This window comes from Orbicella franksi, chromosome 6 (genome assembly GCF_964199315.1).
Source record: "Orbicella franksi chromosome 6, jaOrbFran1.1, whole genome shotgun sequence".
In the NCBI taxonomy this organism is placed as follows: Eukaryota; Metazoa; Cnidaria; class Anthozoa; order Scleractinia; family Merulinidae; genus Orbicella; species Orbicella franksi.
This window is the reverse complement of record NC_138150.1, coordinates 28,259,550-28,283,260: the sequence shown is the minus strand read 5'-3', so window position 1 is coordinate 28,283,260 and position 23,711 is coordinate 28,259,550. Positions and strand designations below refer to the sequence as shown.

Below are 23,711 nucleotides of genomic sequence, written 5' to 3'. Positions count from 1 at the left end.
AAACAGCGACATATTTTTGTTCATAACATTATGAAGATAGGACTGTTTTATTATCGTCCTGAGATCCATGGTCGTGGCATGACTAACCTCGCTCCCCTAATTCGATATTTTCCTTGGCCTTAACGCAAACTTGCACGTTTAGACAAGGGAACAGAAACGACTTGGGAAAGGGAAGGCTCTCAGTTTGATTGCCTACGGAGAGAAGCGCCGGTGTGGGGCGGGGGGGTGGTGGGTGGGTCGGAGGGGGCAGGCTGCAGCAGGCCTTTTGCAAAAGAAGCTTAAACCACTAAATCATATCACGCTGATACTATCACATCTGATGCATAGTGACACGTCCATACACCAAGAGCAAACTTATGTTATGCTAAGTACCGGGTATCAAAGTATGCTTTTTGTTTTCTTTATTTTTTCCAACCAAAACATGGTAAAAATTAAGCTATTTTAACATGTTGTCCTTCTGGTCGATCTGTCAAAGTACACCTACAGAAAAATTCGGCAACAAGGAGCCTTTTTGCTGCTACCGACAAAAAAAAAAATCAACCTGCTAAAGAGATATGGTCAAATTAATAAAATCCTCTCTAGTGGGTACAGGAATTTTATCTTAGATTTAAGGCATGGTGATAAAATGCGCAGTGATAAATTAAAAAGTGCGTGGGATGTAATAAGTTTACATCAAAACTATGAAAGCGAATAACTTACGTACATCAGCCTCGTGAGAAGCAGACGTTATTTGAACGTTTTTTACAGATAATAAACATAGATGAAACAGAGAAATTGAACGAAGACGCATGTTCTCTTTCTAATGAGAGTCGCGGGATTACAGCTTAGCATGGAAAGGTCAGCCGCCTAAGGCATAAAAATCGTTCACTGTTCCAATATAGATTGGATTAACGTGTAGATACAGACAACTATCAGTGCCAACCTTATCTAAGATGTAAACACCTTGTTGAAGCCTCATTTCGCACGAAGAATGCCATGTCCTGATCAACATTTTCAAGAGTGTCAGACAAGTTGCTCCAAAAAGCTACCAGCGAAACCGGGCGGTCTTCCTTGTTTGGGCAAACGTTATCCGTGGAAAATACGTTCGGAGAGCAATGAAGGAATAACTTTCACACGGCTAAGGAATGTTTAATGCGTATTAAAGATAATCCCATACGGCCCGATCTTAGGGGGCTGCAGCCCAGTGCATACCATTTTCTCAAATTGTGATCATTTGCCAGAGGAGATCACTTAATAGAGGTATCCAGAGTGGTGCGTAACCTGTAAAGCAGCTGCAAATTGATTGGAACGCTCAGTGATCAATTGTCCTGCTGATTTCAAGTCCTTTTTCTTCTCCAGTGAAGGATCTAGGACAACAACAATTCATTTAAAGGTAAGCACATACTGTATTGATACTTTATGGTTTCTGCACCTCAATGACGTTTCACGCGATTTTCATTAAAAAGTTCTCGATCTCATAATAGTTGGCGGAATTCGAAATAGAAAAATGTTGGTAATGTATTCAAGTATGGCATCACTTGAATCTCTAAGTTCCGCAAGACTTAGAAGCTTACAATGACGTCCAACCCTCTTTCTCTACAGTCTCAGAGCGAAAAGTAAAACACGAAATTGAAAAAATATATAATCTACTTCTACGCTCCGCTTATCGTCGCTCTCTTAAGCTTTTCGAAAACGCAACATTGCGTAAGTTCACTTCGTGCCAGGAAAGTAAACTACAGTCGTCAAAGTTCACAACCTACTGATTTCAACATTGATTTCGCCGCTAAAATTCTATTTAGCCTCATTTTCCTGTAGAAGTTATCAGTATGTAACCTGTTTGGGCTACTCGGCAGAAAACCGAGCTCTATCGTATGTTATAAACGGCTTGTAGAGGTTTCTTTGATAATAGTTTTAATCTTCTGATGCTGAGAAATAAAAAGAATGCTACCAGAAACAGGCTGAACGTCTAAAAAAAAACTCTCACTAGACAAGGCTAAACGTATCTATACTGTTATAAAACAGCTGTTTTTTATCTGATCGCTTGCTTGAAATCCTGAACTGACTGCTACCGTGTAAGTTGCTTAGCTATAAGTTACTTAAAAAGAATTAGCTTATCTCAACCTCTCATGAGGATTTTTAGTTCATTCGATATTCTTTGTTCCCTCTGGTCGACGACGGTATGTACTGTGTTTGGCATGTTTTATGGTTATTTTACCAAGAACGAATGAAAAGACTTTCACATGCCGTAATTTAGATCCAAGATGGAAGAAGGGAAATTGGCAACAAGGCCCTACGTCTGCACGTGAAAGGTTTACATATCTCTTTTTTATTGTTAATCACTGGGAAATGGGACTGACGCCCTCTCACTCGTCATGTAATTAGCCTCAGCACTCGCTATATAAATATTCAATCAACACAGAGCTACTAAGCAAAAACAGAACATCTCGAGAACCCGAGGCGCACCTACAATTGTTTTGCTATAACAAAAATAACTCCCGACCTGCGACATATTATCCAACGATGACGATAATAACCTTGACAATATTAAGACCGGATAACCCTGTCAGTGGACCTTCTGATATCACTGGCCATGGGGGTCTTGTCACAAAATACAATTAAAATGATCGGACTGCTGCCAGTCATTATAGTGATACTTCCACGAAAAAACGTACGAAGAATTTCAAGTGATGTTTGACCACACTCGTTTGACTGGGTCACCATAGATTAGACCCCCCGAAATCTGGTACGTATGTTTAACGGGCGTCGCGTTAGATGGCAGACAGGACATTGCCTCATGACTGAGGCAATGTTATCTGTTTGTTGGTTGGTTTGTTTGTTTGTTTGTTTGTTTGCTAGCAGTTTTTTACTTCCTCCCTTCAAAAAAAAATGCAACCGGAAAAGAAAAAAATTACCGAGACAGGTGCCTCGGTTTGCCTGTTATCTGCAACCCTGGCAGTGATCACATAGGTTCAGCGTGTTACCTCAGTATCTGGATGGGCTGGGTGTGGATCTTCTTTATTATTACATTTTCGGTGATTTCTCGGCTATCAGTTAAAGTTTTAGTCCATTCTTCATCTGTCAGGAAATTTTGAAGATTCCAGATGTCAGCTTTATGTTAAGATGACACTATGAATTTGTTCAGTTCTCAACTATAATGCTGTTAAACCCCATCCAAACCCTCTTAAAAAATGAAGCTGAGGATCACCAATTAATGATCCCACAAGTATTTTGGCAAACGGTGTGCTTAACATTGACAAAAATACCTTTGACTTCGCAGAAGCAGTTCAAAGATTCCTTTTCCTCCAGAGATCCTCTTTGCTTTTTCTTTCAACTGAGATTAAACTGTAATTGATAAATGACCATTGCTATTTTTAACTTAGGGCACAGGTGATTATCGCCAAAAATAGTCAGACTATAAGTTCGTTATCGTAATCCGTCTCAACCTATCTCATTCTTAACCATCACGATTTTGTCTCGTTTGAGTGCATTTTTTCCTTCAGGGGTGGGTGTGCTTGGAGAGTGGGTGTACTTAGAGGGGGAGCGTAGAGCACTTGAAGTGGAAGAGTGAGGGTACTGCGAATGTAAAAAAAGTGGATATGCTGTACAGAATATGACAGTTAATAGTGGTTTCTGAATCATACAATAGCCTCACATGTTTTACAGGCCGTTTTATGGTAGTTTGTTATACTCTGGGCTGTGTTTCAAACTAACTGAAAACTTGAAAGAAACTCTTCCTGAAACATTCCAAAACTAAAGAAGCAGCAAGAAGACTTACCAAATTGACTTTTAAAGTTCAACAGCTACACCGCTATGATTACTTGATTTCAGTTGCAGCTTAAGGAGGCTGGCAACAGTTTCCAGCACTTTTCTAACAGCTATACTTTGAACGATGAATTCTACAACTGTTTACCAAGTGATGCTACAATAATGGTATCATACAAATTCCCAATCATTGGTAAACAAGTTGCGGTCATCCTTTTTTTATGTTATAGGTTACCATAGCAACAACACATAGCAACAAACTGCTAAAAACACCCTTAATGTTAGCTTTAAGCGCTTATAACTCAAAAACGAGCTCGATGACCCCCATTTTTTATAATCGAATTGTAATAAGCATGATAAAATGCAACGTTTTGCAAAGTTTGAAAAAATTATGTGAAGGGGATCAGAGCCACCTTAAATTTTCGAAAATTTGCAAAGAAAAAGTTCATTTCCATATGAAAGGTTGTGCATCAAGACTCGCTTTTAAACAGAGGCAACAGCAATTCGGAAATGGCTTATTTTTTAGTTTGTAATATATCGATATATTTCTGGCTAATTTAGCTAAAATTGCGTGAGCGACCAATTCTAAGAAATTAACAAGAAGACCTTGAGTGGAACATCGGAATAATCTCGAATAAAAACAGAATTCCGCTTCCACATGGTACTACAGTATCCCACCGTCTCCCCCTGGGTAGCATTATTTCATTTAGTAGTAGATACTGTTATACATCAGAAAGGTCACCAAGTTACACCCAGCTCTTGACTTGACTGGCTTAACCATGTTACAAATTGGGATTATGTCTTGCAACATTGAAACTGCATGTGCTTAGCATTTCTCTGATCCGTGATCAGTTTGGAATAAAGAGGGATTAAAACACGATATCAAATTCCTCGGTATAATGGGTTTTTCATCTTTTTATAATTACTTATTGAACTGTCATTGTTATTCTTCATGTGTTGAAGGTTAAATATATTTGTCAATTTCTGGAAAATAGATTAAGGCAAACTGCAGAGGTTAGAACTGCTAACTGGTGGCTGCTACCACGCAATTTCCGCTATTATTCCTTTTTGGTTAAAATTATAAAGCTAGTTGTAATAACGTTTTATGTCATAGCAGAGCTAGTAGGCGTTTCCTCAAAAGGAACTTACCCTCGACTAAATTATATTTCTAAAAGGAATAAAACCGAGATGATGCAAGTCTGTCTAAACAATGCAACACAGCTCTAATGCATAGCTCAATGCTAAGCTTTAAGACGCCTCCCCACTATGGCATTGATCAGACAGGAAAAAGCCGATTTCAAAACTTACTTAAACTGAGAGAATACTTTCTACTTTTACTTTCATCTGGCTAATGAATATTGTCAAGCGTTTCACTTGGCAGACCTCAGGGGAAACCTGTTGGCAATATGAGAGTCAGCTCTAAAATCATGAAAGCACTTCAGCGTGGTTGTGGTTGAAAGTGTAAAGTCCACTTCATTTTGATTTCATTCTTAGGGGACAGCTGTTCCAGCTTAGAACACGTTTTACTCAAACTGTGTCAGATTATTTACCGCAGCAAGTCTGTGAAGCTAACATAGCAGTTATCTCAACTCAAATTCAAATGAATGCTGTAAATTTATAATTAGCGGCAAACCCCTCCTCCAATATAATGGGGTTCATGAATTTTTCCTTTTTGAAGAGGTAACGGTTTTTTTAACGTTATGTAAACCATGATTAAGAGACCATAAGACAGTTAATGCTATGAGAGGTTTTATGATAACCACTGTTTGCTAACCCACTGAATGAATTCATTAAGAACTTAAGATAAAACAGGTGAGAAACGGAAATACTGAGAAAAGCCGATCGCGACTTCTTGTGAGAGGGAGGTCAAAAACCAAATTCCAGCATCTGTGACCAATTAGCAAGAACTTTTAATTCAAGCGCTTCCTACTTAGAGCAGCGTGCTAAACTGACCGCCAACTCCGCGCGTAGACGAAGCTGCGAATCTGAAGCAAGCTACGCAAATTCTATCGACCAAAGCAAGTACATTTAAAGGTAAGCCGTTTACATGCCTCTCTTTCTTTAACTGTTTACTAATTCCATCGGCAGGCGACAAGGCGTAAGTGTTTAAAAGAAATTCTCAGGGGACAAGTCGCTTATGAAATTGCAATCCAAACTGAGTTAAGAATCAAGCTATTCAAGGCTGCGAGAACCCCCGACGTTTTGAAAATGGGTCGCCTTTTAATTACCCTAAATTGGTCGAGCGGCTACTAACTTTCCTAACACGAGCCATTACTATACACATGTATCGGCGCTTCCTCTGAGCAGAGCCTATCATATAATCACCTAGAGCTTTTGGTAAGGTTTAACGTCACACCCATTTTCGTATTGGGAACGAAGCCATTAAAGAGCCACATGTGCCTGTTTTCTTCGTTAGTCTCTCAATGCCAGAAAAAATATATATAGTTTTGTATCTTATCTTCGATTGTAAATTTCGACAGCAACTCGCATGCACGCTCAGGGGACACTGATGTGTTTGCGTGCATAACACGGCGCTGAACAAACACTTTCCGCTACATTGTATTTCTTGACGTGACAGCGCTAATCGGCAAGTAAGGCGAACATTTCAGTAGGTTTATATCTGTCAACTGTTAGAAGAGGTAATGCTCATTTCTTTGAGAGAGATTTGTTATCAACCGGTTTTCCGTCTGTTGAACTTGTCCACCTCAGTCCTTGCCACAACATCAGAAAATCTTCGGTAAAAACAATTTGGTTTTACTTGCATGATGTGGACGAAGTAATTACGGCCATAATTTATCATAAGTCAGGAGGTTTGGAAATCCGGAAGAATTAAAGATCAACAAGTCGACTAAGCCATTTATCACGGTGGTAAGTCACTGTTTTCAATTTGGATAGGAAACAAATTTCGTAATCAGGCTAGCAAGTTTTATCGACCTAGATTTATCCTTAGGTGCTTTCAAAGTATTTACACCCTAAGCTGGGTAATCTGAATTTTGACAGGTTATAATTTAGAGCTGAGTAGTTACTTTGCCATTGTAAGCGACACTTTCGTGGAATTCAAACAATTAGCTTGGTTTACTTATCACAGACAAGGCGAAGATTGATAACTTATTCAGTTTATCCTCGGCGCGTGGGTCGAAGCTTCAGTGATGATTTTGTAATGTGCGGACAACATTAACATTGTTAACTGCGATCATATAGCTACTATAACATTTTTTTCTTAGACACTCGAGCTCCTAATTCAGCTTCTTCGCTCACAGGGTGTTGTTCCCCACAAGAAGTAAGATAAGACTCTACGATTAACCGTATGGAAGCCATACTGATCGAAATTATGTGTGCTGAATGATTCGTCTTAGGTAGACTTTGAACTTTTCGAATTTGTCATATGCTTCGAATGCTACTTTTAAAATAAAACGCCTTACTTTTTTTCAAAATAACCTATTTACTGACAGTTATAATCAAGTTAAGAGTTGATGTCAATGATTTTTCGTGACAACACGTTCCACTTCAAACACCGCGCGAAAAAAATATGGTACAGTTTGTTTCAGGCGGAAAATTTACTCTGGCAATATTCCATGCATACACAGATTAGAATTGATAGTTATATACTAAAATAAACCTTTTTACTGTTAATTGATGGACACGCACTCTTTAAGTAGTTTGTTTTTGCCATGGCAAAGTGATCTCATATCAGGTGAAGAGATTAGTTAACTGCAAAATCCGGAGCCGTGATATTTTCCAAGCACGCTCATCAGCCGTGCTAGGAGAACGAGATATTTCCCTACATCAAACATGAAATGTATTCTACAAACTTCGGGAGTGATTCTGCTGCTGTTTTTATATAGTGAGAGTTAGAGAGGTTTTTGAGATCTGAAACATTTATCGTAAGTCGGGCGTGGCCTGATGCATGGTAGTGTCTGCACTTTGAAATGCAATGTGTTGACTTGCTTCTGGATTTGTTTGCAAGTGATTCTGGCCAAAACAAAACAGCTAGCTGGCTATTATGTTTTCTTTGGTTTACAATATTCAATTGCAAAGAGGTGGCGGATAAAAGAACTATTTTATTTGCAATTCAGTCTTCGTTATCTGAAATGGAGTGCCTCTATTTGTTAAAACATGCCCAGAGTATTAATGACATGGATTCCAACGGGGATCAATTATGGCAATGCTTCTAACCATCTCACAATCGTTCGTTTTTCCAGTTTAGCTCTTGTCGCCAAGGCGGCTTTGTTTAATCAAGATGAAATAATGAACTTTTGAAATTGGAACACTTTTTCGCTACCGTTGGTTCTTCATTCGGCACCAGGTTCTGCTCATGCGGGTTTCACTGCCTTGCCTGCCACTCACTCGACATCACTCAAGCTGTATCTCGTAACCTTGTTAGGTTCATTATTATTCATGCCTTCAAAACCTATTTAACACGTATCTACCAGTCATATGGCGGCAGAGGCAGCGTGGTCCAAGAAATAAGACGTTTTCAAATTCAGTTTTGAATTAGCCAGTAACGTGACCTCAACTGTCACGGTTAGTTGCTTTTTACAACGATATAATTAATGAGCTAATTTACACCTGTTTCAACTGTAATTCACTTTCAAAGAATTATCGGCCTTTCAGTTAAGCGATTTCCCTATTAATTTTCCTGACTGATCTTTGACAAAGGAGACAAAACATCGAAACAGTATCCCCTATTTCCAATTCACTCAAAATTAGTATAAAATTACCTTGGGGTATAGTCGATTGCAGACTTCGCGGGCACGCATTTGCATGCAAAGAACAAGATCGAATGGATTCAATTCTTATTTTGTAGCAGAACTGATAGCGTAGACATTCCTTTTTTGTACAGCAGAACAAGGTAAATTTCAAAAGACGGACTACCCAGCCTTAACCTACTTTGATTTTGTTTACTAGCCGTAGATCGGCTACGCCCCGGGTTGGTAATCACATTCTCTGCACGCGATAAACATGGATTAGTTCCGCGAAGGTAGTTTTGAAAAAAAATCGATTCCATAAAGAAACCAACAGACTTTTTGATCAACAAATAACCAACCCGATAATTGTGTTTTTTAAGAAGGCAAGTGACCATCTGCAGACCTATTACTCCTCCATCAACTTCTCGGTCACAGACTTGTCAACTTGATTAATAGCCTTAATCCAACAGGACAATCGGCTCATGTCACAAACAAAACTAATCAAAATTACGTGAGTCAGTTTTCAAAGCTGCTCTACGCGCTTTACGTTTATTTCACTGACCCTAACCCTTTTTTATTTACGTTTTATTCTTATTGTTAGAAAAATCAATTTATCTCTACGGTATTAAACTTCAGGAACTTTGCGGTGAGTTCATACGAGTCGTACGATCGTACGTACGTGTTGGAGAGGTTAATTTTACAATTGGAAATATGCCAGCGGCGACTGAGCCGAAGCTGACAATGATAAGTATAAAGTAAGTTTGAGTCAGCCACACACGCTGTAATCTGTGACAAAGATGGAAACACCATTGGTATAATATTCGATTCGGATGGCGTTTGTTTATGATTTACTCTTGTCTTCATCAGCCTAAATCTGTTCTGAAAGCGATTGACTATTTGTAATTTTTACTTATTTCGCTCCCTGCAAAATTGCACAGACTTGAGATATTAGAAACGTCATAAGCATCACATGCGCGGGAAACGGCAAGTATACGTGACTCTTACTTTCCTGCCCTATGAGACTTTTTCACCTTCAACATGAAGCGGTCCAAAACTTGAGTATGAAATGCCAACCCTTCTCTCGTCGTTCCCGTGTGCTTTAAGGTGATGCTGTTGTTTATGTTCAATTTAGAGAGTATGCAATTTGGAAGAAGAATTTCTGAGATAGCTGTGCGGCGGAATAGATATAGCGGCTTTGTTGAGTAGAAGTTCGTTTTCAGAGTATTTTATTTCAACTGAGCTCACCCGACAAAAAGTGACATCAGACAATTAACTAATGGAAATTCTTGTTTGCCGTGAACACGAAGTTTAATCTCTTTAAGAGTGGAGTAAGATGTAACATGGAGCTACCGGCAATTATGGGGCTTGGCTATACACGTGATTCATTGGTGTATAGACTTTGGGCAACAGTGGCTTGAGTTTCTAAGCCTGGTGTTTTATTAACGAAGAAAGAATATGACGGCAGTTTTTCTTTGTTTACGAGAAGCACGAGAAATACCTTTAGGGCTGGGCCTGGTGAAGAACTGGTTTGCATGAATCGAAGGGGACCGCCGTGCGGGGCCAAATACTATGGTCTTATCCGGGTGGTCGCATGAACGGCTTACGCAGGAGTAGGCCACCGTTCGATATATTAAAATTCAGCTTGATAGCGAGGCTTAAAGGACACAAACAAAAGAAATGAATGAACATAGCCATTCAATTTCCTTTGTTTGTGTTCTCTAAGCCTCACTGCCAAGCTGAATTTTAATATATCGAAAGTGGTCTATTGACCAACAAATATTGTAGGGTTCCGCCACTTGGGACTCTCTACTGGTGTCCCATCTGGGAGGTCGCTCGAACTGCTTGCATACATTGAGACCTCGAAAAAAATGTTCAAATGTTGTTGTTTATAGAGAGGTCAATGTGCTTAGCTAAACCTATTTAGTTCACAGGCATGCCACGTAAGCTGAAAGAAACAAACCTAAAACGGGAAAAATCTCGGCAGGGGTACATTACACTCGGAGGTAGAAAGAATTGAGCGTCGCGGAGAGTGGTAAAAGGAGGACTGCATTATAAGACGAGAGTAGTTTATGGTGGGTCATGGTGGACTTTACGCGGAGGTCACGCAAACGATATTTTTGCAAAATAGCTAAAAATTACTCAGGTGACCTTCGACAATCTTCGCGTTGTCTTAGGAAAACTTCAAAAATCGTCGAGTCTTCGGAAATCTTCGGAACTGTTCGGAAGTCTTTGAATGACTGGAAGACTAGCATTTCTAATGTTTTCGGTTGTCTTCGAAAGGCCTCAAGCGATCTTTGGCCAACTTTAAAATACGTCGGATGGTTCTTCGTAAGTTTTAACGTTTTAAATCTTTGTCGGTATTTGAGCTAGATTTCTTCTTTTTTTGCACTAAGTTACCTCTTTTCTGCACCGTGTTTCCGGTAAATTGTATTTCTCTTAGCCTTTTAAGTGTGTCACTAATTATAAACAATGTATTTAACTCCTGATGTTTCGGTTACATAACTAGTGATAACAATACTTTCAAAGGCTTGGAGGGCTACACGGAGAACAATGAAGGTTCGGGTGTTGTTGACCTCCAACTTTACAGATTGCCTGGAATGAAAATTTGAGACTTCCCTCGCCACCTCCCCCTGCATTAAAGAAAAGGGTTGCGGTAAATTGCGTCGAATTTGCCGGCCTTTATAGCGTCGTAAATCATTACATTTTTATGTTTACAAAACATCTTGATTACAGTGCTATGAGGTTTATTAGGGCCATTAAGGCCTCGCGTATTTAACGCAAACTGTCATAAATCAAAAACTAGGATGACTTTTGTTATTTTTTTACTCCTTTACCGAACATTTGCCTATTTTCTTGATGAACGTAGAAGAGAAGTTTGATTGGTCATAGAGGCTTCGCATCTAAACATGCAATATGAAAGCTTGCTTTTTGTCTTTCTTTAACCGAACACTTATGCAATAGCCTGTAGGTCTGCTAACCATATGTTTAAGTTAGTTCCACTAATTGGAGAGTTTATTTATTTTCACTAGAAGTCGGTAACTGAAGCGTTAAGTAAAGGTTTGGGTCATTATACACTTTCCTAGACAGCTACACAAACAAAGACGCTTTTCTTTCGGTGATTAAATCAGTATTTTCCTCTGACTATACTATTAGATAATACCTTCGATAGAAAAATGAGAAAAGCACTTCAAGTGGGAATTACAAAAATCACATAAAAAACCACGCCTTTAAGCTTAGTCTGTAACATAGGACCAAATAAACATTTCTTTGACATAGATGCGAAACTCATAATAAATTACAATTGGAGTGTCTACTACCGTATATAAACCCCCTGTTAGGCCCGTACGCTTTCAAAGTTGTGCTGTTGGTTGGCGTTTGAAACTTCAGCCGACAGCTAGCACCAAAGAACGTTGATAGTGTGGAATATAACCTACCTACCAGCAACTGCATTGTTTTGGAGGTCAGGTAAAGAACGCTGTGTTTGTTTACATCAATTAGTTACCTTTTTCGTCAGACGGAGTTGTAGATAACCCGCTAGTTTTAAATCTTTTACTAAATTCTTCCTAAGCGTGCAATTGTTCCAGCGGCTGTCCATTATATTTCGGTTGGCGTTCCATTGTTTCTTTTAGAGTGCCCTTAACATTTTCTCATGCCTAGTGAGTAAATGATCACGATTTAATAGTGCGTTGAAACATGGGGTTACCGCTGCATCGATACAGAGCGATTTCCCGCCTTTCCCGAGTAGCATCATGAATTAAACGCATGTTCAGATTGACTCAAAAGGAACTTTTTTATGGTTGCCTTGTTACAAAAGATTCCATCACAAAGAGCATACAAGGAATGTTTTAAACAAAAAGATAGAAATGTTAACTTTTTTTCGGATCTAAGTGAATTGCCTGCGATGTTAATTACGTTAAAGAATTTTCAATGTCGTTTAAGACCAGAATCAATTTGAGGACTTTCCTTAGCTTGATTGAATGTTTCGGACGTGCTTCAATTTACCCTTTGCGACACAAAGAGTGATAGACACAAGTGGCTAAATTAAATTCACGCACCTTTCATGATAGGTAACATTCTTTCTAAGCATATATATATATATATCATAAGTCGATTTGTTTTAATCTGTTTTGTAGACAGGTAGTACTTCATGTGGGTCTGTAATAGTGTTTTTGTCGCAATCATTGCATTTGTTTCTGGGGCGTCGCTTGTTACTCCTTTTAACCACAAATCAAATAGACCAATTGACCTTAAGCAAGACCAGAGACATTAATCTTGTTTGCTTACTATTTATTTTTGCTCAGTTGACCTTCCCCTGAAACAGCTGGTAAATCTCTATGTTCACCATCTTTCGATAAAACGTTTCAGCAGGGCAGGGCGTAAACTACCAAACACAGCCGCGTAAAGCGTCTCCTTTTCTGATGTCGCCTTAGTAAAATGATTATGCAAGTAACATTAGGTTTTCTTCGTTTATCGTCCGCTTCAGCAGGGCAGTGTGGAAACTACCAAAACACAGCCGCGTAAAGCATTTTCTTTTCTAAAATCACCTAACTGAAATGATTATGCAAGTAACATTAGGTTGTCGTCGTTAATCATCCTAAGGCACGTTGTTTAGAGGCAGAGGGAAAAACTACACGCTAGAACAATTTTGGAAGGGAGGTGAGGTTTTCGGTTTTAAAATTTCTTCAAGAAAAAAAACATCAAGCCAGGTTTCAATACGCCTGGGTCCGTTCCAGAAGGTGCTAAACTACAGATCTTAATTTCTAACAAGTAACCATCTTGTAAATCGAGATCAAAAGCATTTACATTCCAATTACTTGCACTACTGCTGATTGTACTTGCGTTCCTTCCACCCTTCCCTTCGACATTTACTTATCAACATGTTTTAGAATACTAGTTAGCTCTTGCTGTTCTACCAGACAAAGGGACGCAAAGCTACTCCTCACCCATCTTCCTCTCAGCGCCCCATTTTACTTAAAATAACTCTTGGTTTTTATTATTGTTCCTTGTTTGATCTTTTCCAAAACGGTTGCGGTAAATGAGTAACACAATAACTAATTAGTAGACTCTTGGCTGAGAAAGTTTTTAGAAGACCTTTTCTGCCGCTAAATTATCAAATTCAGGGGCCCATGTCATAGGCTCCTGTCAAATTATATCTCTGATTGCACTGAATTTTCTGACAAATCAGAACCGTTCAATGCTCATTCCCAAGATTGATTACATCGTGATTTCGCGCTTGACAATGCACACGTTGTACGCAGAGCCCTGGGTTGCGCAGAACAATACGAAAGGCTAAATTCTGACAACACCCATATTTTGGTTGAGGAGCTTCAAGGATCCTATTTCACCCCGTCCAAAATTGTTTGGAATCCCTACTCTCCCGTCCCTCAATACCCCTCTCGGCTCGAAGGCTATGCCACTGGAGTCACTATGCTTGCAAACACCAAGCACCGGTCTTGAGGCGCCTACATGTGCTTAATGGTTTTGCAGATCATTGGAGTTTGATGTTTACAGACCGTCTTCATCACCGTTGTTAAAGGTTTATAAGGGTCCATGATGCCTCACGTACTCAACATAAACTATCATAAATCAAAAAGGTTGCGTAGGTAAGCATGACTTTCTTTTTAAACCCGCCTGTTGTCTGCTAACCATCTGTTCCAAGCAACACCTGTAAAAACTAGGAAACTTCATTATGACCGTTCTCAGATTCCAACACAAACATAGGCACTTTAAGTCCATTTTCGTGCTATAGTTTATTTGAATAGTTTTATGCACTTGACAGGAAAAGAAATACGCCTTGATAGAAAAATTAAAAAAGCACTTCAAATGGGGGCATGTTGCAAAAATAAGTGAAAACCACACCACGTGTCAGGATTGTAATTCAGAAGCAAATAAACATTTCCTTGACATAGACGGGTAGATCAATAAATCACATTAAACGTGTCCGGTGCAAGCCGAAATGGAGTTTACTGTACAAACGTTTGACCCACTGGTATCATATCTGTGCATCTATGTTTGAAAATTTCAACAAATCATCACGAAACTCTTATGGAGCGAAATTCTCGTCGCTTATTGCTTTAGCGATGAACGTAAGATGACAAAGTGCAACATTGGTTTCTCTATCACCGGTTTTATTTGAAATATTGTCAAGAATGCGGATTAACGGCTGAAGGGTATGTACAGCTCCAGGCACAGAACCGGAAACGATCTCGTTTTCCAAACAATCTTTGGGGCCATCATTAAACGAAGTAAAAGGAGATAGATATATGTTTTGTTAGAAAACAGCAGTCTTGCCTAACCTAGAAACCACTAACAGCGATTAAAGTGCACTTTGCACATAAGTGTTAGTCCCGCTGAAGGCTCGTGAAGGCAAAGAGACTCTGTCTATGAGATTACATTCTAAGAATTTAGGGACCACAGTCGTTCTTATAAATTGACCTGAGAATGGCTGTATACCTGTTCATAGAATCACGGACAGGTAAATAAAAGTCCGTATAGACTTCATCTGTTCTGAGCCATACTCCACTCCACTCTATTCAGTCTTGACCGTCGGAATTTTTCTTAAGACTTATTGCAAACCAATGATTTATATGTTCGTCTCAATTCAAGAGCGTGTTGTAGGTAAACATCGGAATTGCATAATTATAGTATAACCTAGGCTCGTTACGAAAGAGGATTATTTCGCTCTGCCCTGTGGGGTAAAACTTTGTCGGTTTCTTTTAATGTTCAGTTGTTTTTATTGGAGTAATCACATCGAGATAAGATATAATTCCATTACAGTTTTTCTAATTAGTTTGAAATTTTTTTTATACAGTCACATAAATAGAACAGGTGTGGTTGGATCTTCCTTGGATCTTTTTTTTATTCATCAATACTTGCGATTTCTGGATTGTTTTCAGGATTCTTCTATTGTCTGATAACAAACTTCCTCAGATGATTTTATGTGAGAGTAGGCAAGACCACTTCTTCCCACCTAATCGACCATTAGCAAGGGACAGCGTTTTTTAATTAAATTCTTTTTCGATTGTTGGTCGGCGTGCCCCGTTGAAACGGAAGAATCTAATAAGATGTAAATCATGTGATAATGAATTTTAAATCGGCTTCCCTCCTAAACATTTATAAGTGTAAATATTACGGAGCTGGTCAATAAGTGCTTAATTTTACCTTACACTACTGTTCCGCTGCTGTCACACAAACTGTTCAATCAAAAACACAGGTTTGTAAGTTATTGTGTAACGTTGATATCATACTCTGGAAATCGCATTTGGCGGTTTTCTTCTAAGTAATCTATAGTGCGTATTAAGGTCTTGTTTAAAGTTTTCCATACATTTATGTGGAGATCTTTCCGCGGTCTTTTAGTTGCCTGATCTCAAAGACAAATACGTGTAATTGGGAAACTGAGAACACGACTTGAGGCTTCTCACTACAGCTGCAATACTTTTTCGAATTTCTTGCGACCATATCTAGTTTGCTAAGTGAATATTTTAGTAAACCGCTTTCACATGTAAGGGATTTATTAGGCATCGGAATCTCCGTAATAACTTCGTCCCGTTATATACTCCTTTTTCACCGTAAGCATGGCAAATCGGGAAATGGTAAACTTGGCACACAGTTAATTAGGCTGCATGTCCCACGTTCAGTATGATTTTATTTTATGCAAAGATATGGGTCAAGCACACAAAGGAATGTGCCAGTCCGCGTAACTACTAACTGTGTCTTTAGTTCGCGCATATTCAAATTGAAACGTTAAAGCCTTATCCCTTAAAATCCAAGTTTGTGATATTTAATTCTTCTTCTGACTGATCAACTGATGTATTTCTATTTAATTTTTACCGACAAATTTGATGGCACGCCATTGATTTTTTAATGAGTCTAGTTGATTACATAAGTTTTTTTTATTATTTTTATCATTACTCTACTTGACAATGTACTTCATTTTGAACGAAAACAGACAATGATACTAACTTGAGCTTACTCCTGTCATAAACTGCATTTGGTTTTCTTCTCCACAAAGGGTTCTTCACTCACCAGGCTCTCTATTTTCTACTTTAGAATGCTCTCCTCCCCTTGGGAGGGAGGACTCAGTTATGCCCCGTTGCGGGGAAGAGAGAAATTGAAGGAACTTCCTTAGTTTAAAAAGTACGTGAGCAAAGCTTAAGGAGTGGTTGATTCCGGGCAACTTTTTCGCTGAAATGTGTCATAAGTCGCTTTCGTTCTAATCTGTCCATGGATGGTACTTTTACCGGCCGTCGATAACATGTGTGTCGTAACCACAGTATTTGTTTCAAGGCGTCATCCCAAACTCCATTGAGCAACCAATCAAATGGCCCAACTTGGCTTTAAGCTGGTCCAGTCTTTAGGTTTGCACATGCGCGCCTTTGTGGTTATATATCTACCGATATTTCCTTCTCTGAACCGGTAATACACTTTCAGAGTACAAATCGGCTTCTTTTGGGGCCGCGGAAGGAAACTTGATTAACCGCATCTGCTAACCTAGTTGAACCTGCTGCCGCGTGGTGTATTTTTGGAAATAGAGTTCTGCCTCTCTTAGAAAAGTTCATGCATTCAACAGGGGTAAATTTTTGGTAAGTTAATTAATTTTTTGGTAGATGTTATTTCCGTTAATATGGTGTCGACTGATGCCGAACTGAAATCCATTGTGTTTCGACAGTAACCACATAACATTGTTGAAACTTTGCCTTGGTTAACGGATTAATAACACAGTGACATATCCTTAGCCTCAATATTTGAGTCCTCGAACGAAAGAAAAGCTATTGGAAACCAATCGTTCGACGCTATCATGTTTTAACAGGCAGAGCGATGTCCGACGAACGGGGGAGAAAAAGCCGGTACATGGATATCAGTAAATGTTTCGGTCAGTTTAGGTCACCGTACAAGGCGGAACGGCATCTAACAGTTAGCTAACCGATTACTAACCGATTGCGATTTCGAGAGAGTGACACTGGATACATTTATGCCTGGTTGTGTGTTGTCAACTCTGATTTTCTATGTAGATGTCCTTCTTGTAGTTTTAAGGGGGTACTGAGCTAAACTTTTCAAGTACATCTGCAGCTAAGTAACTATTCATCGAGATCTCCAACTTATTATAAAGAAAAAACTTCTGGCTGCTGTTCGCTAGATTGCTTACCTGGGTGACCGGCAATCAAAAGTCAAGAATAAATGCTTGCTAGTATACATCTTTTTTAGGGTTGTACTCATTTTTGCGTTGTTTGTGTTTTTCTTTTTCTTTTGATCCTACTTTTATGTCTATAATTCTCCAAAAACAAACAATCAGCTTAGAAAAAAAGTTTAAAAAGTTTCTTGCTAAGAGCAGCATGCTGGCGCATTGAAACGACGGCATGCCACGAATGAACTTCAGTCACTCTTAGCGGACAGCTTTATGCACCATGAGCACAGAAAAATGATTTGAAGTTTTCTAATAGAAAAAATAACAGTCCTGGTTTCAATCTTTCAATCGCCTTTAAAATCTTTTACAAAAGTTTCAACGGATTAAAAGTGTCAAGTTTTGTCACGAGACACTTTAATAGTGTAATGCCGGGAAGAACAGCTTCCAATTAGTCCTATTTCACACGAATCACACTGCACAAAGTATAAACACCGTGACAACACACGTTCACGAACATTCTTTCGGCGGGCAGCGTTAGATCTTTTCTTAAAAATGTTCAGCACATTGATTAAAAACAAATACGCTTTAATTGAGGTTGCTGACGCTTGAAGAGCTTTAAACGTCATAATTGACTTCTTAAACTACCTCGTGCCACCCACACAGTTATCAATAAGCACATTTAGATTACACCAGCAAGGCTCAACGAATAAAACGGAAGCAACAGATATCTGTAGGCAATCTTATTCACAGCATAATAACGTGACAATGACGGTGTGACGTACTTAAATGGTGGCACGGTAACCCGTCGAGCAGTTAATTTTCCCGCGCTGCATGTTCCGGACGCAAGAAATACGGTTCGACTCATGCGAATCTCCGTGCCGCAATGGTTTATAAGTGGTAATAAGAGGGATTAGCTTAATGAATGGTGCTTGCTAATCGCAAAGGGAAAGTCAAAACCCTTTAAACAGTGTTTATTGCGAAACATCTGTGAAACAGACACGCCCAAAGCATCGGCTGAGGGATGATCATGATGTTTGCTTTAAATCATGGAATACGATTGTTTTGGTCACCTAGCTAATCGCCAGCAGAATTTCAGTTGTACTCTTCGCGTTGCATGATGATTTCAAATGCTCTCTTATTTCACACGAGACTGGCTTGTACAAGTCTCTGAAATCTAAATCCTCATCTTGAAATTCGAAAATGGCCCTCTTAAGTTAATGTATGAGTTTCATGCTAGGCTTTTTGCATCTCGGTCAATTAATGTATAATTAGCATTTTATCGATCAGGCGGATCACAGTAAAAGGAGGCTGTCGACAGCTGATGTCGCTGCGTGATGGATAACAGAACAGGCTTTAAAGCTCATGAAAAGCTCGACAAAAGTCGGCCCATCAAGTCATCAGATCACTGGCTTCAGGTTTGCTATCAGGCGTAGGAGGTGCTTAAACTCATTAACCTTAAACGGGTACGGTATAAATTTCATTAACCAAGCTGCGGTGCAATCAATTTTATTCGCGAAGAAAAACATTTGAGGAAAACTCGCGCAGTCCATGATCTAGCGCACAAGAATGCGCGCATACAGTGAGAACATCTTTAATAAATGTCACATTTGGCGATAAAAAAGGATTAGAGGTATTAGCACCTAAATGGATTTCCAAGGAACAATAGACAAGTACCGGAGAGAGATAAGAGTATTCGTACATATAAAGCAGTTCGTTCAGCTGACATAAAGCCGTTGGAGGCTGTTCTCTGGATCTCCGCCCACCGTGAACCTTATAAATTAGCGCCTTGTTCCTTGCTGGGATAGACTTTATTTAACATGTTGCAAAAGCCGAACAGACCGCACTGCGCAGTGAAGCCGAGGAGAGACGACGGTTTGAGCACGGTGCTTTGCTAACCACAAAGCCGGATGCCTCGTTTCATCTGATTACCAAAAGCAACTAAATGAAATGAACCCAAAATAATAAGTATCGTCGACGTCGGGCTGCGATCCGAGTTACATTAAGACTACGTATTTTAACAGCGCCAAGTCTGTTGGTCTTACGCAAGCTAATAAACATGGCATAGCGCCGGGCAAAAGTTTTTTGAAAATTTTGAAAACCACGGAACTCATCAAAACTGTGGGGCATTTCCGATACTAACCCGATTTTCGGCACCACGTCAAAGGGATACACGGATAGCGAGTGAGTGAACGTATGTAGGTAGAGGCAGTTAACGTAAAGAGCCGAGCTACTGAATTTAATGCTATCAATGATTGTCTAGACTTAAAGACGAGCAAAAGTAGACAAAGTAAATAAGAACTTGATGGTAGTCGGATATAATTTGAGATATTTATTTATTTTTTGAATTTGATTGTTTGAAACAGTGATAACTGGGTTGACACATGAAGCAAAGCAGCAGTTAAGAAGGACCTCGTTACTGTCAAGATCACGACTTCTCTCCACGGACCGAAAGAACGCCTTGAACGCCCAACGCAGTTTCCCATTCTGAGGCTTAACCTACGTGACAGTACACTGAGAAGTTTCTAGAGATGCGACACTCTAAGTTCAAGAGTATATTCACGCTAGTTATTGCTTGCTTTCTGAGCACTGTTTGGCAGACCTCATCAGAGGCACAACCCTGGAAACACCTAAAACCCGACGTCCGTCCGCAACCCTCAAGAGACAAGTTGAAGCTCAAGGTACCGCCAGAGCCTGAAAGCTACCCCAGTGATCCTGTAGAAGGCGACTTTGATCTCGACGCGATGAAAACACAACTAGGAATTGACTTTGACCCAAAATATATTGCGCTAACCAAAGAAGAGCTTTTGATGAAGAAGAACGACACCATTCCAGACGAGCAGGACTTCTTGCGTAAGATGCTGGTAAAGAGCATGCCGGAAGAAATAAAAAACCTTGATTTCAGAATGCCCGGTATGAAAAGATATCTTGGACCTAAGGCAAGTAAAAAACTACAGCTTTGGCTTTGGCAAGTGTCACACTGTTCTGTGCTCCAGAAATGGGAGGATTTTGGAGTACGCTATTGGCCTCGTCACATCAATGTCGGAAAATGTTCTAAAAAGGCAACGTGCTCATTTCCATCGGGGATGAGGTGCCGTGTTTCTGGCAAAAAACGCGTGGGAGTCCTTCGATGGTTTTGCCTGGATACATTCGCCGAACGGAAGGATACAAAATGCAGATGGGTGAAGTTTCTTTATCCCGTGACTACCGCTTGTAGATGTTCGTGTTCACAGTGAGGGCAGGAGTCAGGGGTACTCCAATTTGGATTGCACTGTCTGACAAGTGGGGTCACAAATCCGAACCTAAAATCAAAGACTTCTCCAATTTTTAATGAAGGAAATAAGTGAAAGAAAAGGCACAGAAGATGAAGAACTTGGACTTGTCCACTATAGAACAATGGATTTTGAGCTGCTGCTTATATTTGCGCCGCGTTTATTTGACAGGTTAGTTACGTTTAAGTGGCCTTTTCATGAACGAACAGAAAGTCCCGTGCAGGATTGTTGAATTAACTGAATACCAGGGTCAGAATAAACAAATTCGCACCTCATTCACGGGCTTAGAGTTACAGCACGTCAAGAAATGATTGTATTATCTGTAAAATAACCTTAGCCGTATTTAGCGCTTTTCAAGAGGTGTTAAACATACTTTTAAGAAAGTACGGTAGTATACTAATTGAGATGCTATGATGAAACAATCCCACCGCCTTATGGCGTCCATTAAAGAACATCTGAGTTTACTTTACGCTTTGTACTATCTGCGCCTTAAAACACACTTCCTAATGTCTCCGACACGCGTAGATCGGCAGCGAGATAGAGAGAGCCGTTTCCGGCCAATTTTGGACCACTAAAGCTAAATCAACAAGTTTTTAAAAACCACTATTGTCTTTAACATGGACAGCGTACAGTGACGAGAAAGAAGAGAAATACTAGAGATCGGTCACGAATTGCGAAAGAAACTTGAATTAATGAACGAATGGCCTTGAGGAGGCTGATTGAACTTAACTATTAAAGGAAACTTACCACGAAATGTTTAATTTATTTTTAAGAGAGCGTTTATGTTTCGATACTGTTACCTACACAGTTGTATGTGTACCAATTATAGTGTCGACTTAAATCTAGACATGTTGATGGACAAAACGTTATGAGCATTAGCACAGCTTTAGAGTGCCGTTAGTCACGTTTTGTTTACCTCACAGCATTCTTAAAGTCACATGTATGAAAAACAGTGAATCGATTTAATTAAAATCATTCAGAGTTTATGATATTTTATCCGTTTGTCTGTCTTCCTTTCACTTTCTTCGGCTGGCTTGACCTATGTTTTTTAAGCTGTATGTCTCTATGCAAACAAATGTTATGGGTTTTTCTGAAGCGCTTCTAAAAATACATTCTTTTTGAAAAACAAAACGGAAAACGATTATAAAGGACTTAATAAGGTCTTGCTAAAACTGATCTTACGATTTACCTCCCTTTGTTCTAGAATTTGCAGTTGACCGAGTTTTAATTTGAACCCTAATAACTCCCAGAGAAATAGTTTCCATACCTTCATTGTCCTTTTGTTAGCCATTGTCAACAGTCGGAAGAACGGAGCTAAAAATAAAATGACCCGCACACAAGGGTGAATTCGAAAACACATAGTCACATATGCTTTAGGTATGGAGCGCTGCTGTCTTAGATTCTGATTGTGGGGGTGGAGATATAAATATTTCCTTTTCAAGGCCAAGATTCCATTAACGGATATCAGTGTGTTTATTTGGGCGAGAACATTTCATACGCATGTGGTAGCAACTTGAATGATCTCAGTAAACTTCCCTGCGGCTCACAGCTCGTAATAATACCCTATACAAATAACGTCAGTAAGGATACTTGCAAAGACAAAAGCCGCACACACAAAACCACGTCAAAGGAAACACACACTGCATCGGGGGAACATTTGATTGGAATTGTTGTACCTTTTGTGTTCATCACTCAAGGGGCGGAAACAAAGAGCGACACTCCTTTCCGTTTTTAGAGCAGTACCGTACTTTTAAGACTAGTACGCGGGTTATTTTTCCGATCAAACAATGGTCGTGCGCTGACAGTCAGCTAAAGATTGATGGGCAGACCGCCCATGCGCTTCTTAAAAGAATTGCAATCCTTCTTCGAATCAAAGGTCACCTCAATACGTTTAAAATTAGTTTTATAATCTTTAATACCGGTAACATTCTAACAGACAAATGAGTTTAAAGTTACAATATAGTTGGGGGCCTTGTATACAAGCGCTTTTTCTGGGAGAAACTGGAGAGGACTAATGAACTGAGTATTATCAAATATGTTAATATGCCGTGGTCATCTTCTGATATCAAAATGTTTCTAATCTATAGTAAAGTCTAGCAACCCTAGCTTTTGTCTTGCTGAACTCCGTTCAGTGCAGATCCCGCGATTTTCATTAATAAAGTTCTTTCTAAGAAACTTGTCCCAAACTCCTCTCGGCGTTGGTTACCAATTTGGCGGCTTGTCTACAGTAGAGGGTTCTTTTGATCTTAAGCCATTGGAAAGCAACGCCGAGAAGGACTGGCCTGTATTCGAGAGGTAATTTTATTTTGGATTCTGCGAGTATGTTTTTGTTGAATATGAACGACCCTCGAACAGCTAGCCTGTTTAGGGCCGTTAGACCTCGAGTAGTCCCTCTTTCGCTTGGTACTGTCAAGCGAGACCTCTTCTCGTCCCCAGGATCTCGCGCAGCCATTATTTTCCTCGTGGTTTTCTTTCACGTCAAGCACGACTGACTAAGCGAAAGAGGGACTACTCTTACTTTATGGGGCCCTCGGATCATCAAACTGCTTCGTCTACCGGGTTTCTTCGTACTGCTCTATTTCAACTTGTTTCCAGGCCTGGAAAACAGCTAGCGAAGCATTATACGTAGTTTACACTTCCGAGAATTTGCGTCACCCTCCCTGCAGTATTTGAACTATGAACAACATTTGCTAACCACAATGGCTGGTTTTCACGTGACGTCACTAAAATTCGAACTACAAAACTATTGATCTTCCAGAGGTTTTACTTTAATGATGTATAAGATCAGCTGAAAACTAATATTCATACCAATTTTCGCTCCGAATGGGTTCTTGGTTTTGTAATACATTACGCTTGAATTTCTAAGCTTTTGCATGACTCGGCATTTAC

General features: G+C 39.6%; 1 protein-coding gene across 2 annotated transcripts; it reads left to right on the top strand.

Annotated features, from left to right (window-relative positions):
- The first annotated feature begins 1,045 nt into the window (after window positions 1–1,045).
- Window positions 1,046–23,479, top strand: LOC145489461 (noggin-1-like). Of its 2 annotated transcripts, none has more exons than XM_081468440.1 (2): window positions 1,046–1,372; window positions 19,917–23,479. In XM_081468440.1, the coding sequence occupies exon 2, from the start codon at window positions 20,082–20,084 to the stop codon at window positions 20,784–20,786; it is 705 nt and encodes a 234-aa protein (XP_081324566.1). In that variant the 5' UTR covers window positions 1,046–1,372; window positions 19,917–20,081; the 3' UTR covers window positions 20,787–23,479. The 2 variants fall into 2 exon arrangements, with proteins under 2 accessions (XP_081324566.1, XP_081324565.1); XM_081468439.1 differs by lacking the exon at window positions 1,046–1,372 and adding an exon at window positions 4,130–5,775.
- The last annotated feature ends 232 nt before the right edge of the window (window positions 23,480–23,711 follow it).

Excerpts from the sequence above, each read along its gene's own strand:
- LOC145489461 (XM_081468440.1), top strand. The coding sequence starts at position 20,082 with ATGCGACACTCTAAGTTCAAGAGTATATTCACGCTAGTTATTGCTTGC.